Source organism: Haliotis asinina, chromosome 5 (genome assembly GCF_037392515.1).
Source record: "Haliotis asinina isolate JCU_RB_2024 chromosome 5, JCU_Hal_asi_v2, whole genome shotgun sequence".
Taxonomy (NCBI): Eukaryota; Metazoa; Mollusca; class Gastropoda; order Lepetellida; family Haliotidae; genus Haliotis; species Haliotis asinina.
Window position 1 is genome coordinate 66,570,984 of NC_090284.1, and position 14,582 is coordinate 66,585,565.

The 14,582-nt window shown below is 42.2% G+C and overlaps 1 protein-coding gene across 1 annotated transcript; it reads right to left on the reverse strand.

The window, feature by feature from the left end:
- Nucleotides 1–776: 776 nt before the first annotated feature.
- LOC137283988 (monocarboxylate transporter 10-like) lies at nt 777–8,002 on the reverse strand. The gene is made up of 6 exons (XM_067815654.1): nt 7,777–8,002; nt 6,106–6,340; nt 5,224–5,563; nt 2,440–2,809; nt 1,725–2,199; nt 777–1,497 (listed from the first exon to the last, which is right to left on the reverse strand). Exons 1-6 carry the CDS (start codon nt 8,000–8,002, stop codon nt 777–779), a joined length of 2,367 nt encoding a protein of 788 aa, XP_067671755.1.
- Nucleotides 8,003–14,582: the final 6,580 nt, after the last annotated feature.

Sequence of the window (14,582 nt, forward strand, 5' to 3'; positions counted from 1 at the left end):
CCCAAGATCAATACAGTCACTTCCTTAATTAATTAACGTCTTTGAGACTTTTGTTCCACGAAAATGTGCCAATCTGAACAAAACATGAGTGACAGCGTTAAATAAGGCAAAGCACAATACAAATTAGCTTTCAGATGTCGCACGCTTTAGGACTGTCAAACTCGATTTTTGGAAGTTTGATTTCTACAGCGAAGTTCCTGTCACTTTCTACTATTGCCAGATTGCTCTTTTTACCTGTAGATTCACCTGAAAATTTACTGACCAAACAAACTGAAAAGCTACTAACTGTACATTTGCCTCACGTACACTGACTGTCCTCCAAACCCCATGCTTGTCTTATTGAAGACTCTGAAGACCAGTGTCAATGCTGAATCCATGGTTCCGTCCAATAAAGCAACACTTCAAATATAGGAAAATGACAATCCTAACACTGAAATTTTACTTTAAAGGACAACCAGCTTGTGTGAAGATACTGTCACGTACGTAAACGGACATAATGAGTCTTGGAAGACAACTGAATTGCTCGCTACATCACAGCCGTGTTCACCCTCCGTTATTTCGATTTCGACATGTCGCTACTTGCAGCTTTCCTAAGAGATCCCTATCCACGACTACACCGTAATATATGAACTTCAACACAGTGCAGTCTAGGTGATTTAACGTCAAATTCAACTTGATTCATACTCCCTAAGCCACGTGACTTCCAACACGGGTACTAATTGTTTAGCACTGACATTACCACAAAGCATCTGTTGTAGATATGAAATATCAGAATGTCATTGATTGTCTTCATCTTTGAAAAGATGACTGAAAACGTCCAATTCCAGACCAGTTCCTGTACTAGTGCTGGATGTTTTCCGAAGCCTGCTTCGACTGGAGCTCTGTATTCCATCTCCCGACGCGTCGGATGTCCGACTTTGAGACTCGGTAGGCACCTGTTGACTTGCACCGCCGGCTGCCAGAACTCCAGAAGGCACAAAACCACTGGAGTGGGTGCCGCTCAGACCTAAATCTGCAGTCCTGTTCAACGTGCCTCTTGAGTTTACAGATCGTATCCGTCGCTCATTTTGAGGTCCAAGAGCACAACTTGGAGTTGGAAGGTTCTGGGTGGACCTGTTGCTTAGCGTTCTGTGACAAGCTTTGGAAGCTTCGTCGCTGCCCCTGAATGACCTGGAGGCCGACCCACTTTTACCAGAAGACATGGACATGTCTGATATCCGTCTGGAAGCGATGGTTGCGAGGAACATGTCAATGTGCTCCTGGAGGAGTTGATCCACGGAACTGGCCATCGATGACACGGGGCGTGAGGAGACTGAGCTGATATAGGTCTCAACAGGTGGTGTTTGTGTGTTGATAGCTTCAGGGGACGGTGGTGGTACCTGTCCATGGGAATCTGTGTTTTGAGCGTGGTATACTGCTTTACGTAATTCCTCCAAGTAGCCATCGATAAAAGGATAGCCTCGTCTCGGGATGGAAATGAACTGGAAAAAATTATAACTTTCTTAACATCGATAAGAAGCACCCACGGTAAGTAAAACTGTATGCACATTTGTCGTTCAATGCCTAATTAAACAAAATCTTAAATAAACCACATGAATTAGTTATATGAAAAAACTTCTGTGAAGACGTTCTGTTGCAATTACTGTCATGAGCTCTTCAAGTACAACTACTCCGTTTTAGAATGGTCAGCTAGTCGTGATGGATTTAGTGAATGTACCTGTGACTGTCCTAATGCATCATCCGTCGGGGCCGAGTTGTGTGTCATGGGATTGGACTCCTCTTCATGTGCATCGTGACCAAATTCAAATGTGCAATTATCAGGAACAGATCCACTCGTAGGATGAACGCCGACATGTTTCTTTGTTTCATCTCGTTTCGTACCCGTGTTCTCTGCTAGGCTATTCTGTTTGGCCGAACCATAGTAGGGATCTATGAAGCACGGCACGCCGGCATAGGGCAGTGTTCCGGTCTCCGGGATGGAGACATGAATCGTCTCATCAGAAGATCCTGAAGCTGAACTTCCGGCAGATCCCCTTGGACGGTCTTCAGCCTCTGTGCTGATGACCCGCATCACATTGGTCGTGGTGGAGGTGCGCTGGGCCCAGGGAACAAAGAATAATATTGCAGCACCAAGGATTACTGGGATGCCAGCGATGTGAAAGGCGACGTTGTAGTTGCCGGTCATGTCGCAGAGGAAACCTGTTAATACGGAAACAAACAGTTTTAGTGAAAACGTAATAACTTGTACAGTTCTCATGATGGAACAAACATTTAAGTTTCGAGCAGGTTATTCTGTGTATAATAAATGGATATTTTTCACGTGTTTCAAACAAGAACATGCTGAGCGAATTGCAGGAATCACATGCTGCCTGGGACAGATGTAAAATGTATTAATTCCTGTTATATATTTGGAAGTCGTTGCCAACAGTCACTGCTCACCTGACACTGGCGGTCCCAGTGTAAACGTCAAGGAACAGACACAGGACATAAAGCACCAGGCTAGGACAGCCTTGTCAGCTCCGATCAGGGAGCTGGTCAGTATGGGGAGCAGCACGACATAGCACCCGTCCACAAGCCCAAGGACGATGGAGTATGTCAGGAGACCGGCAAATGATTCAATGCTGGGAAGGATCATGAACGCCGTGCCTGTGGTGATCATTGTAAGTTGGTGGAGGTGGAGGCGATTCAGGAAGCCATATTGGACAATCTTGCCAGATAGTATACGGCCGATGGTGGTGGCGCACCCCAGCGCCATGAGCAGGTAGGCTGCAGTATCGGCTGATATACCCTGGTTCATGGCATAAGACACCTATAAACAGGACGACAGAATCAAGAAGGATAATCTGATAAAGAAAAATGAAATGCCGTTTACTATGGCTATTTGTTACTGAGAATGTTTGACAATGTATAAAATAGGTAGACCAGGGCCCACTTGCAGAAAACGATCCTAGAGCTACAATTATTGTAAATCCTTAAGATCGCGATCTTAGGCTTCGGCTACAATCGTCATCCACTTGCACAAAGTGATTGTAGGCTAAGATCATTGTAAGTTACAATCAAAACTTACAACTGGTCGGAACCAATTGTAAGGAGCTATGATCATTGTAGTCAGTAGCAAAATGACGTTCAAGTTCAGTCAATTTCACGCAAATAATTAGCTTTACGTTTGGGGATTGCTTTCATATTGGATAAAACTGTATGATTCGCCTCGACACTTCAACAACACGGAGAATGCAACATCGATTTAACGTCTGAAATACCGCTATTTGGGGTAGTGAACAACATCATTATCGAGTCGATATCATAGAGTACAATTCTCACCCGATTCGGTGCTGGAAAAAGTATGAACACCATACCTTTTTGATAAACAAGGAAAGGATAGCAACGAAAGGTGTCTGCATGCGATTAGCAGTGGCCATGACCTTTTCAATAACTCAAGGGCAGCTAATTTTAGTTTTTACGCAAGATGGGAGTTGTTTCCCTTTGCGTATTATACCGTTGCTGTAAAATCTGCCATGCCCCAATACAGTGTATGTTATATTGTCGACAGCGCAGATCTCCACATATATTTCTTTTCGATCATAGACGTGTCAATAATCTACAGTTGGTTAACGTACCAATTTATGTTTCTTTCTGACGAGAGAATGTAATCTATGCATTTTAAATATAATACATGTATTCTTCAAACGGGAAAATACACTTGCTGAGGCATGTGAAATTTGCGTAGAAAGGTTTTTTTAACAAAAAGAAAAAATAATTATCAACAAATTAGAGTAAAGCAATTAACATACTGTAGATAGGTATTTAACAACACATACAAAATACATGGAATAATAACGTTTTCATATTTCCCTGTCATGCATTTTCCACAACACTCCCACAGTCATGTCACACTTTCATATCTTTAAACATCTAATACTTGTGGGATATATTTGGGATTTTACTCCAAATAACAGCGACCAGATGCCAAACTCAGATTCATTGACAGCCATTGACAAATCATAGTACATTTAGGTGTTGTATCATAAGGAATTTTTGTTTATAATTTATGATATCTCTTAATTTTCATGAGTACTAGGTCAGTAACTCAAAACCCAAATTTAATGTACCTGTTTGTATTTCAATATTATTTTATCATAAAACGTGATATTTCTGTGGTTGCAGTATGGCATTCTTAGTTCATAAATAATATTAGTATGTAGAAAAATCAGAGAATAGCCCACGAGGTACGAGTTACCATACATGTTATCTTCCACGTTACCATTACAAAGATATGTGGGGTTTTCTTGCTTTTTTAATTTTTTAAAAAAAATTTTTATTTTTTTATTTTTTTATTTTTTTATTTTATTTTATTTTATTTTTTGCTTTGTTTTGTTTTGTTTTCATGAAAAATCTGCAAAATGCGATTAAGGAAGAAATGTCAGTTGCGTGCAGTAACCAGTTCCACGTTTTATTTGCGCTGCATGCTATGCGCACTTGAAGACAACTGTAGACAGGAGTCGAGTTTAAGAAATTTCTACCTCCAACGTTGAAGATTTCGATCTTAGTTAAGATCGCGATCTTAAATCCATGCTGTCTTAAGATCGTCTTTGTGCAAGTGGATTAGGGCAATTGTATGGTGATTGTAAACTTGATTGTAGGGACCTAAGATTGATTGTAACTAAGATTGCTCTGTGCAAGCGGGCCCAGTCCAATCGGCTGGAATACCTATCGCGATCTGTCAGCTTAGTCAATGACAAATGAGTGAGTATGGTGTTACGCCGTTGTCAGCAATATTCCAGCAACATCACGACAAGGGAGGCCAGAAATGGCTTTAACATATTGTACTCATGTGAGGAATCGAAGCCGGTCCTTCGGCGTGACGAGCGAACGCTTTAACCACTAAGCTACCCCACCGACCCTAGTTAGTGACGAAGAAAGCAGTGGCTTATAAAGCCCACATTAGTGAAATCCAGTGTGCGTCCTATCGTAATCGGAAAGAACTCGGGATGAAGGAAGCAGTGGCGCCCACTCTACTCCAGCACTACTTCATTATCTTTAAGACTGGCCACAGTAACTTATCTCTTGGACCTAAGCATTATTGTATGGAACCTTGTAAAAATGCGAAGAAGTGTTATTGTATGTGTTTTGGACACTTACAGTGAATACAAGCGCCACCGTTTTTTCGGTTTTAAGGTGGACAGGTTTGAATGAAGCACTACGTAGGTATGGTAAACTACTTACTAGATGCACGTTAGGTATGAAATATCCAAACATTACGAACGCCGTTGCCACAGCCCATAACACGAACACACGATTCTTCCACAGCTTTAGGTCTTCAATAAGTCCGCGGATCACAGGCTGACTAATGTTGTCTATCGGACGCTGCGAGCCTCGAGGGAGAGGCTTGATGAGGAGGTTGAGGAAGCAGAGAGCGATGTAGGCTCCCGTCATATACCTGAATGTCATTCTCCAGCCGACAGTGTCAACGAGTCGCTGACAGGCCGGCGCCAGTGTAATAGACCCCAGACTACTACCAGCACATACCAGACCAGTAGCAAGACCAAGGTATTTGTCGAAGTAGCTGTGGAACATATAGATGATTCAATACTTCCATAGTTCTAATTTTTTTATGGCTATTAAACGTCAAACAAAGCATAACTTCGTAACATGACTGTTTCTTAAGTGACTAGAAAATCTAGTGATTGACTTCACGCCCATCGATCTCCGAACATGGGATATGATGCCATGCAGCAAGCACGTCAGCACCTCTGACCTCTCGATGCAGTTAATCCATGGTTTGCTAAAGACCCAACAATAAACCATATATTTACGGAGGAAAGCAGCTCTTGACTGCTCTGTCCGACTATGACGAACATGATCCAGGCTCTAATTTTAGGACGAGTTTTATCACTTCATTGATATAATTTCAATACTGTAAATTGCTTATACTGCCTCTTTAATACGTCGTGCTATAAGTCGTCATGGTTTCTCGGTTAAAACTCCCCTCAGCTAAATCCCACTTATTCTTCTGACCGTAACAGTCCCATACATGACATGACATATAGAACAAACGCAACCTGAAGTACGAGTACGTTGCCGGGTGTTTCCATCAATCAGACCTACCCGTTTGCTATCACCATGGCAGGGTTGATAACAAGGCTGAATCCAATGCCGTAGAGGAAGGGAAAAGTTACAAACATCACATCGATGTTGGTCACAAAGGAAGTGGAGAATACTGAGACAGCGCAGAAGGCACATCCGGTGATCATTGACATCCGGTTTGTGTATCGGCGAACAAGGATGCTGACGACTGGGGCAAACAACTTCATCATACCATAGGTCAGTGAACCCAGCCACGCTACAACACACGCATAAAATTCTATTGGCAGGGGTTCAAGTCAAAGCGCAAGTATTAACTTGGCTGGTACGTGAAGTTCTTGTTTTCCGAGGTACATTATTTCGCTTGCAAGGGTTACGTCCCTTTGTTTGAAACACTGTCTTGCAGAAATGATAAACTCATTCATTATCGACACATATACGATGGTAAACGGAGACAAAAATAGTTTAAGCAGAGCAGTTGTAATCTCCTAAATGTGTGCACATATCCGCTGGCCGTGTGTCTGTGACAAAACACATTAAACGCCCCGCAGGTTTATGGCTGCTAATCACATTTGGAAGTGAGAATGGTGGTGCCGATATTTTGGAGATCTCCGTGAACGTTAAAGGCAAAGTAATACATTCTCACATGTGAAATTCCATATGTACATGTCTCATATTGTGAGTCTGATCTTAAAGCAGATTTTATTTCGTCTATAATACTGATTTATGAATCACAGGATATGCATGATATCAGGACTTCTTGAAGATATATCATGTCGGCCTAGTGCTACCCTCATATGCAAAGGCACATCGAAAGTCCTCCCGAATAATCACATGAGGTATTAGTCTAAATAATAATTGATGCCGGTTCGATGGCAAGGCGTCATATGTTAGAAACGATTCTCCACATACAAACTTATGGGCGATGGTTAAAACCTCAATCGACTCTAAGAAATCCCAGTCCTTTCGTGTATGAAAAGTGTTTTGTTCGTCGACTTCAAACATATCGTTGTAAGCACGTGATCAGTCATGAAGTCACAACTGGGAGTTAAAGTTATGTAGCCTTATATCGGTATCCCTTATATATTTTACACCCGCTTCCATTGTCTTCGGTCTGAAAATCGTTAGTATTTCGTAACTGAGGAATTCTTGGAACCCGTACACCTCTCACACATCTCCGTTACGACAAATATTTTCTTTCAGTATAGATTAGCTACTTCCTAAGTTTAAACTTTGATTTCTGAAGGTATACAATTTACGCTGCACAAACCAAAGGAACAACAACTCTTTAAGGTTGATAAGAAAGGAAGACTGTTCTGTCTGTACTGATGTGCGCAACTTTCATTGGCAGTCACTTCTATGAACAATGAAGAGAGTTGCAATTGAATATGTTCGCCTCTATGGAAATGAAGATCTAAAACATTACCGTAGTGTCGGGACGACCTATCCCCTACAATGAAAAGGGTCGGGCTGGATTCTAGGACACCGGGTACCTTCCACCAGTATATTTAAGAGTGTTCAAGAGTTCCTGCCTTACGCTTTATGGGTTCTTTTCCCGTTTTCAAGGTAATTTTGATGTAGATATGGAGTATACGTACGCACTTATTCTTGAGATATATTTAATATTGTGATACTGATGGCAGGTGTACCACAATAGCGACCGGCAAAGTACTAAGAGATATTCAGTCAGTTTACCTGCTTTGGCTTTGGTGGTTCCAAATTCCTCTACAAACTTCACATAAAACACACCGTATATGTTTATCAAGCCATTGATAAACATTTGGTCGAACACAGCGCATACACAGATTATCCAGGCGGTTCGGCTGTCTTTGATATCTCTACTTCTCCTCTTCTCCTTCTCCTCCCCGTCTTCGTATACGACATTGTCGATCAGTCCTTTCTCAAGCTCAACCGACGCCATTTCCTTCCTTGTGTACCGCCTACATGACTCACATGACAGTTCAGTGTGACGTCATTCTGATGACGTCACAAGCACAGTAGAAATGACGTCATGGAACATACCAACAGTACAGCTAAGCTGCCCTTCGCCCCACCTCGCATATCAACATGCTGGCGCAAGTAGTGAGTGAGTCTGTAAATAATCGAGTTTGGACCAGACAGTCCAGTGATCAATAGCTTCAGCATCGATCTACACAATTGAAAACCGATGATCTTAGCGCTAAGATGATCGTAGCTCACATACTTTAACATATAGATCTACTTAGGACTGTCGTAGTGTTAAGATTGCTTTGAGTTACGGGACAAGTTATCACCCGGATGTTTATCCGAGTCTAACGCAAGTAGGTGTGTGGAAAGATGGATGCAGTCTGAGAGTGGACGAGCGTATTTTAGCAACTAGGTAAAACAAATTCATTGTTTAAATTATTGTTTTCATGCCTTTTCCCATGAATGAACAAAATGTTTTATGAACCATTGTGGATGAACAACATACTCCGAATTTCCGTCTTTTACACGCATGAACTGAAATCTAAGGACTTGACAAAAATTTTCTGTGCGTATACTGTTCTATAAAACTCGAAATAAATGTTATAATTAGTCGTCAGATTGAAAAGTATACACACTGCAACACCCTAGACCCCACCCCCACCCCCTCAACACTAAAACTGAAAGTAATTACTGTGTTTAATTAACTGTAAATGTTGCACTATTTAGACTGATACACGGACAAAGCTTCGCTTGGTGCCCTGAAGGTGTCAAATCTAGAAGCGCAAATGTACATTTACACAAGGGCATTCTGATGAGGCCCAGCGTTACAGTGTGCCGTTGTCACAGGTCTACGACCAATAACACACACTGATGGTACGGATTTTGTCTTCTCGAACTCTCCTCTAGAACTGTTTCTCCTGCCACTAGTTGGCATTTTTGCAATTGTCACTGGTGTATGTTGACGAACACTCAAATCAAGTTCAACCCAACCTATACTGGGTTGAGATCAAGAAGCCCATGACAAGTCAATGTTTGTGTGTGAGGGGCACGCGCGGCGACTCTTAAGAATGTACCGATGTACCATATAGCTGTCAGATCTCCTTGTGTAGGTGGACAAGCTGCCTTCTAATCAATCTCTCAGTTGGTGAGGAAATGGTGATTCATCAATGAGCCAGACTCGTCGCCACTTTCGCGAGTCCTTGACTGCGAGATCTTATTCCATCGCAAATGTTGTCGTCGACACAAACATCTGAATACAGGCATAAATGTCGGTGTTTTGCTTCTAATTAGTTCCTGTAGCCGACCATTGCTGTCAGCTGTTCCGGTGGCAGCAGCATGGAGATAATGATAAAAGACCCGGATGGAGCCTCTCATGCAGGGAGTGGTGACTCCAAGTTGGGCCCAGTGGCTGGTGTTGCAAGCTGTCGATATCCGGAGCCCCGGATTGTGTCTTTTTGTCTGCCGCTTCTCAGGCGAGTTCGGCAGGTATACCGAACTCTAAAAACATGCGCATCTGTGTTTGTTGAAGTGACGAACTACTGTAGTATTTGTGACGGTAAATAGTAATTCACTCAGTAGTATTCAGTCTCGGCAAGCTCACGGCAAGCGTTACGTTGTCTTCTTGATTCAAGTCCTTTTTGTGTCTATCGTGTTTATTAATAATAAACAATACACTGCTTAAAGCTACAAAAGATTCACGGTTCAGTTATAAATATGTGACTAACATCGTTGTCTTGTGTCTGTTGTGATGTGACAGTGTTATACATTGTGACACTATGTTCCAAGTGTTATTTATTATGTCCCTTGGTCTATGTTTTAGTAGTGTTTTTAGTTTATGAACGTATTGAGTTTTGGTGGATATCAGTTGTTATCAGGAAGTAGAGTTGTCGTTCTTGGCTATACTTGACGCAATCCATCATTACATGATGTCATCCTCGATGAGAGTTATATTATTACAGTGACGAAAGGTGCACAATCTCGAGGTATTGGGGTGTCGCCCGCTTTCTATGGCTAGTCTGAAGTTGCTATATCCAAATCTTGCAATATAACGGCGGATGACACCAAGGGGTTTCGCGCTTTGTACCCACGTGTGGAACTGATGTTTTTGATGTGACGAGACTAACCAGAAAACTATCCACCGCGCCCAAATAGATGGATGAATAAATTAGATAACATATGTTGCAACGGGTGTATCAGTCATACTGGCTGTCGGCTCACAGAGCTTCGTCAACATGATTAGGAAGAGACGATTCCAAGCTTCGGATATAAAACTGATGTCCTGGTGGAACTATTGGTAAGTGAGCGGGCAATGACACATTGTAGAATCACACGGCATAAACACATCACGATAAAATACATTTAAAGCAGTAATTTACAAAAAAAAGATAAATTTTGGCACATTTGGTGGAATGCTAAATGCACTTTAACCACCTTTGGGTTTATTTAAGCTCTAAATAGTTGCCAAACGTCACCATACTGACGCCGAAAATGCATTTAAGCCGAATCACACATAAAATCGCAATTTGGGACCAATTTTCGATTGACATTTTAAGCTCTGACAGTTCCCTGTGTGAGTTGAACTTAATCTCATTTAGTTTTTAAACAGAAAACCCACACCAAACATCACTGAATAATTCCCTCTTTTGGTTCATCCCAGTCAGTAGTTTCAGCACAGATATACTTAGGTATCCGAAGGGAAACATGTCACACCAACGTGTTTCTCAATTTGTTTCTCAATTACCTCACCGAATGAGTAACTGATGCGTCCGTAAAATACTTTCGAAAAAGAAACGTTCTCCTGAACGATCGGCTTATACGATTATTCTCGAGTAGTTTAAAAGTTCATATTTTTTTCAGTGTTATTCATCACAAATCTTGGATATTTGGGTTTAAGAGCGAGTTCTAGGTCATTGCTCGTACACAGTGACGTACACGTACAAATACAAGAACGTGCTGTAACTATTCCAAACTGACATCCGCATTCATTGTGTGATATCATGATATCATAACTAAATACCCCACTCAAGCCCCTTCCTGTTTTGGGGGTTTAGGTTAAAGAGGAGCTAACTCCTCTGTGGCTATTTGGTTTGTCATAGGCCCAATGAATACTGTCACACACAGGTCGTAACCTTTGACTCCCAAAACATTTTCTGCTCAGTCCGGTTCTAGTATTAATTCTGTATCTTTCTCATAAATATCTGTAATCCTCATCCAATGCAACAGGCATAATGAATAGTGTCACACACATTTCGTAACGTTTGACTCCCAAACCATTTTCTACTCAGTCGGGCACTAGTGTTGATTCTTCATCTTTGTCATAGATGTCGCGATCTGTAGTCCTCATCCAGGCGTGTTGGTAGGCCAACTCCTCAATATACTCAAGAACTGGCCTCGTATCTAATAAAAATATCCGCTTTTAAGTGCATTATGACCAGCCTATGTTACCGCAGACTGAACGTGCAAGACGACCGTGTGCCGTGCAGATCCTAATTACTGACTCCGTCGAGTTGGTTGGATTTCTTACAAAAAAAAGTAGGTATGCACTCTCCACACATCAAACACAGCCAAGATGTAAAAGAAAGTATTCCAAAGTTGTTTTTATGCAACTAATTTTTCCACGAACTGTTGTTAAATTAACTTTGGACTTAACTTTAGCAAGGTTACAATAGTAACCCATGGCTCCTTAAATGTCTGTGAAAAAACATATCGATCCAGTGAACATTTTGGTTAGAGTAGGATTATAGTAGCAATGCACACCATGCCATTTTTAAAATTCTACGAACATTTTTCCCACGTCGGAAATTTATTGTGTGTTCTTTGTGCTGACGAAACAGGACAGTTCATCGTGTCATTGAAAATCAGGGGCGGTGGGGTAGCCTAGTCATTAAAGCTTTAGCTCGTCACGCTAAGACCCGGGTTGGATTCCCCACATGGGTACAGTGTGTGAAGCCCATTTTCTGGTGTCCCCCGCTGTGATATTGCTGGAATATTGCTATAAGCGGCGTAAAAGTAAACTCACTCACTGAAAATCAGATATTTGTTAAAACAGACTGAGAGGTATAGTTGCTAGTTGTTGGGATTTAGGAAAACCGTCAGCGGAAATGTTGCTTTTCCAGGGTAAAGCATTAATATTAACTGTGTCGTCTGTTTTAGGACAAAGTGATACAAGGCGACCGTCGACACCGACGCTTCTTCTTTCCCATCAACTTCATCTTCAGTAGCCCTTGCTTGTCGTAGGAGGCTATTAACGGGATCTGGAGGTCAGACTCGCTGACCTAGTGGACACATGTCATCGTATCCCAGTTGCGTAGATCGATGCCCGTGCTATTGATCACTGGATAGTCTGATTCAGAATCGATTGTTTAGCGACCCTGGCATATCGCTGGAATATTACTGAGTGCGGCGTAAAACTAAACTCACACTCACTCTTCCCGCCATGGGAATCAAACGTACTTTTACCAAGCAAGCCGCCAAACCGCAGCATTTGATGTTGCATAATAGTACACAGTTAAGGGAATGAAAAATGGTTTAACTGCTCAAATCAGACAGACACGTGGTCGATAGTAGCTTGAACGCTGTTTGCTGCGATCATGTTGTGGCAACATACCAGTTCCACTAACCACGCAGGGGTCGCATGTTTACGTATAGGAGATACGAGAGTCATACGTAGCACTACGACTGCTTTGTGAAACGCGACCCAGAGCAAGACATCACTAGTTAGACAATGCTGGTTGTACGAACTGACTGCAATGGATCGGGTGGTGAGGGGTCGCCATTGCATGTCATCATACCATGATGTCGGGGATCCTTGCTCAACACTGATCAACGTTATATGGATAAAACAAGCATTAGCCCATTAACACACCCGACGTAACCCGAATCATAACCAGCAATGCCACACACTATACCCATGCAGGGAACTGAACCGGGGCCTTCGATGTGGCGAGCGAACTAGTGTGATACCCCATCGCCCTAAGTATTGCTGAAACAGTATCAGCTGACAGTGTTACCTACAGCAGGCTAGTGAAAACTGAGGTGAGCATGCCAAAGTGGTTTTCCACGCAAACCATGTTGATGCCTTGCACCAGCCACTGCGTGATGCCGTCACACCACAATCTGGAGACAATTTAAAAACATCTATTTAACCCTCATAGTTAAGGGAAGCAGCTCACCACATCCGTCCGCCCGAGACATTACCCCAGGGCTCGGAAGCTGGCGAAGCTTGCCTGGCTAATGTGTGTTATCTATGCGGATCTAGCCCTGCAATTACTGAAGTTAGAAGTTTCCTCTTTTAATGTCCTTAGTTCGCGACATCCATAAATTGGAACGTGAACATTTTTTCGGGAATGGCACAGTTTCTTTCACCATGAATAAGGAGAGCAGTTCTTTTCTGGTAATTAATCTTGATCAATGTTCGGTTAAATACACAGACTGCAAGGTGTGATTCAGTCTATAAAGGCTCTGTAATTACATCGAGGCAATTATCGAGGATTACACGCTGTGTATTAAATACGTATTTGTCACTGACACTGACGTGGGACACTCTACCTACGTGTAGATGGCTTCCATGATCACTACCGTTTGCCAAGAGAATGTCTTGCCATGTTGATTGTCAGAACCCCGGTCAAGTGACAGCAAAACGCGGTAACGAGCGTTGGTACTGAATGAGAAACTAGGCCTGGTCACGGAAAGGGAACACAGAAGATATTGGTAAGTGAGTGAATTAACTCTTAAAGTCACAGTGGCAACAGTTCAGCCATATCATGACCATGAAACGTACAGATTAATAAAACATTTTAATGATATGAAAACATGTCAACAAAGGTAAGAAAAATGGCTAGAACATCACATCCTTTTCTATTTAAAACTTGCAGGCAAGCATAATTATTATTCCCTAAGCGACACAGTATAAAAAGGAGTTACAGTGAGTGAGTTACATAGTTAACGTCACGTGGGCAATATTTCAGTCATATCAAAAAGGAGTTATATAGTCGGCAACAACTGAAGACAGATCACTATGCAAGAGACCATGGAGACTTTCAGAACCTTTGCTATACCGGCATAGCCCCAGCTGGATTTTCACCAACCCCTCATCTGTTGGCGAGTATGGACAAGCTTGCCATGAATTATAATTACATATATTCCAGAAGACATGGAGAAGGCACACGCGCATGCACTTCGATATGTATCTCGTAACGTCGAGGCCCACCTCATCTCCTCACCCGCCCCAGGTCCGTTTATGGACTACTAGTTTATAGGAGTGCAGATACCTATGTGTATAATGCAGGTACTATATGCACTCGATTGTCTTATACAGTTGTTATGGATCTACTAATACAGATGTGTTCGTTGTGCTAGCGAAACTGTACAGTTTATTGTTTCATTGAAAATTCTGGGACGGTGGGTTAGCTTAGCGGTTAAAGCATCCCTCGTCACGCTGAATGCAAGGGTTTGATTCCCGACTTGGACACAATGTGTCAAACCCATTTCTGGTGTCCCCCGTCGTGATCCTGCAGCAATATTGCTAAAGACGACGTAAACCTCACTCACTCTAG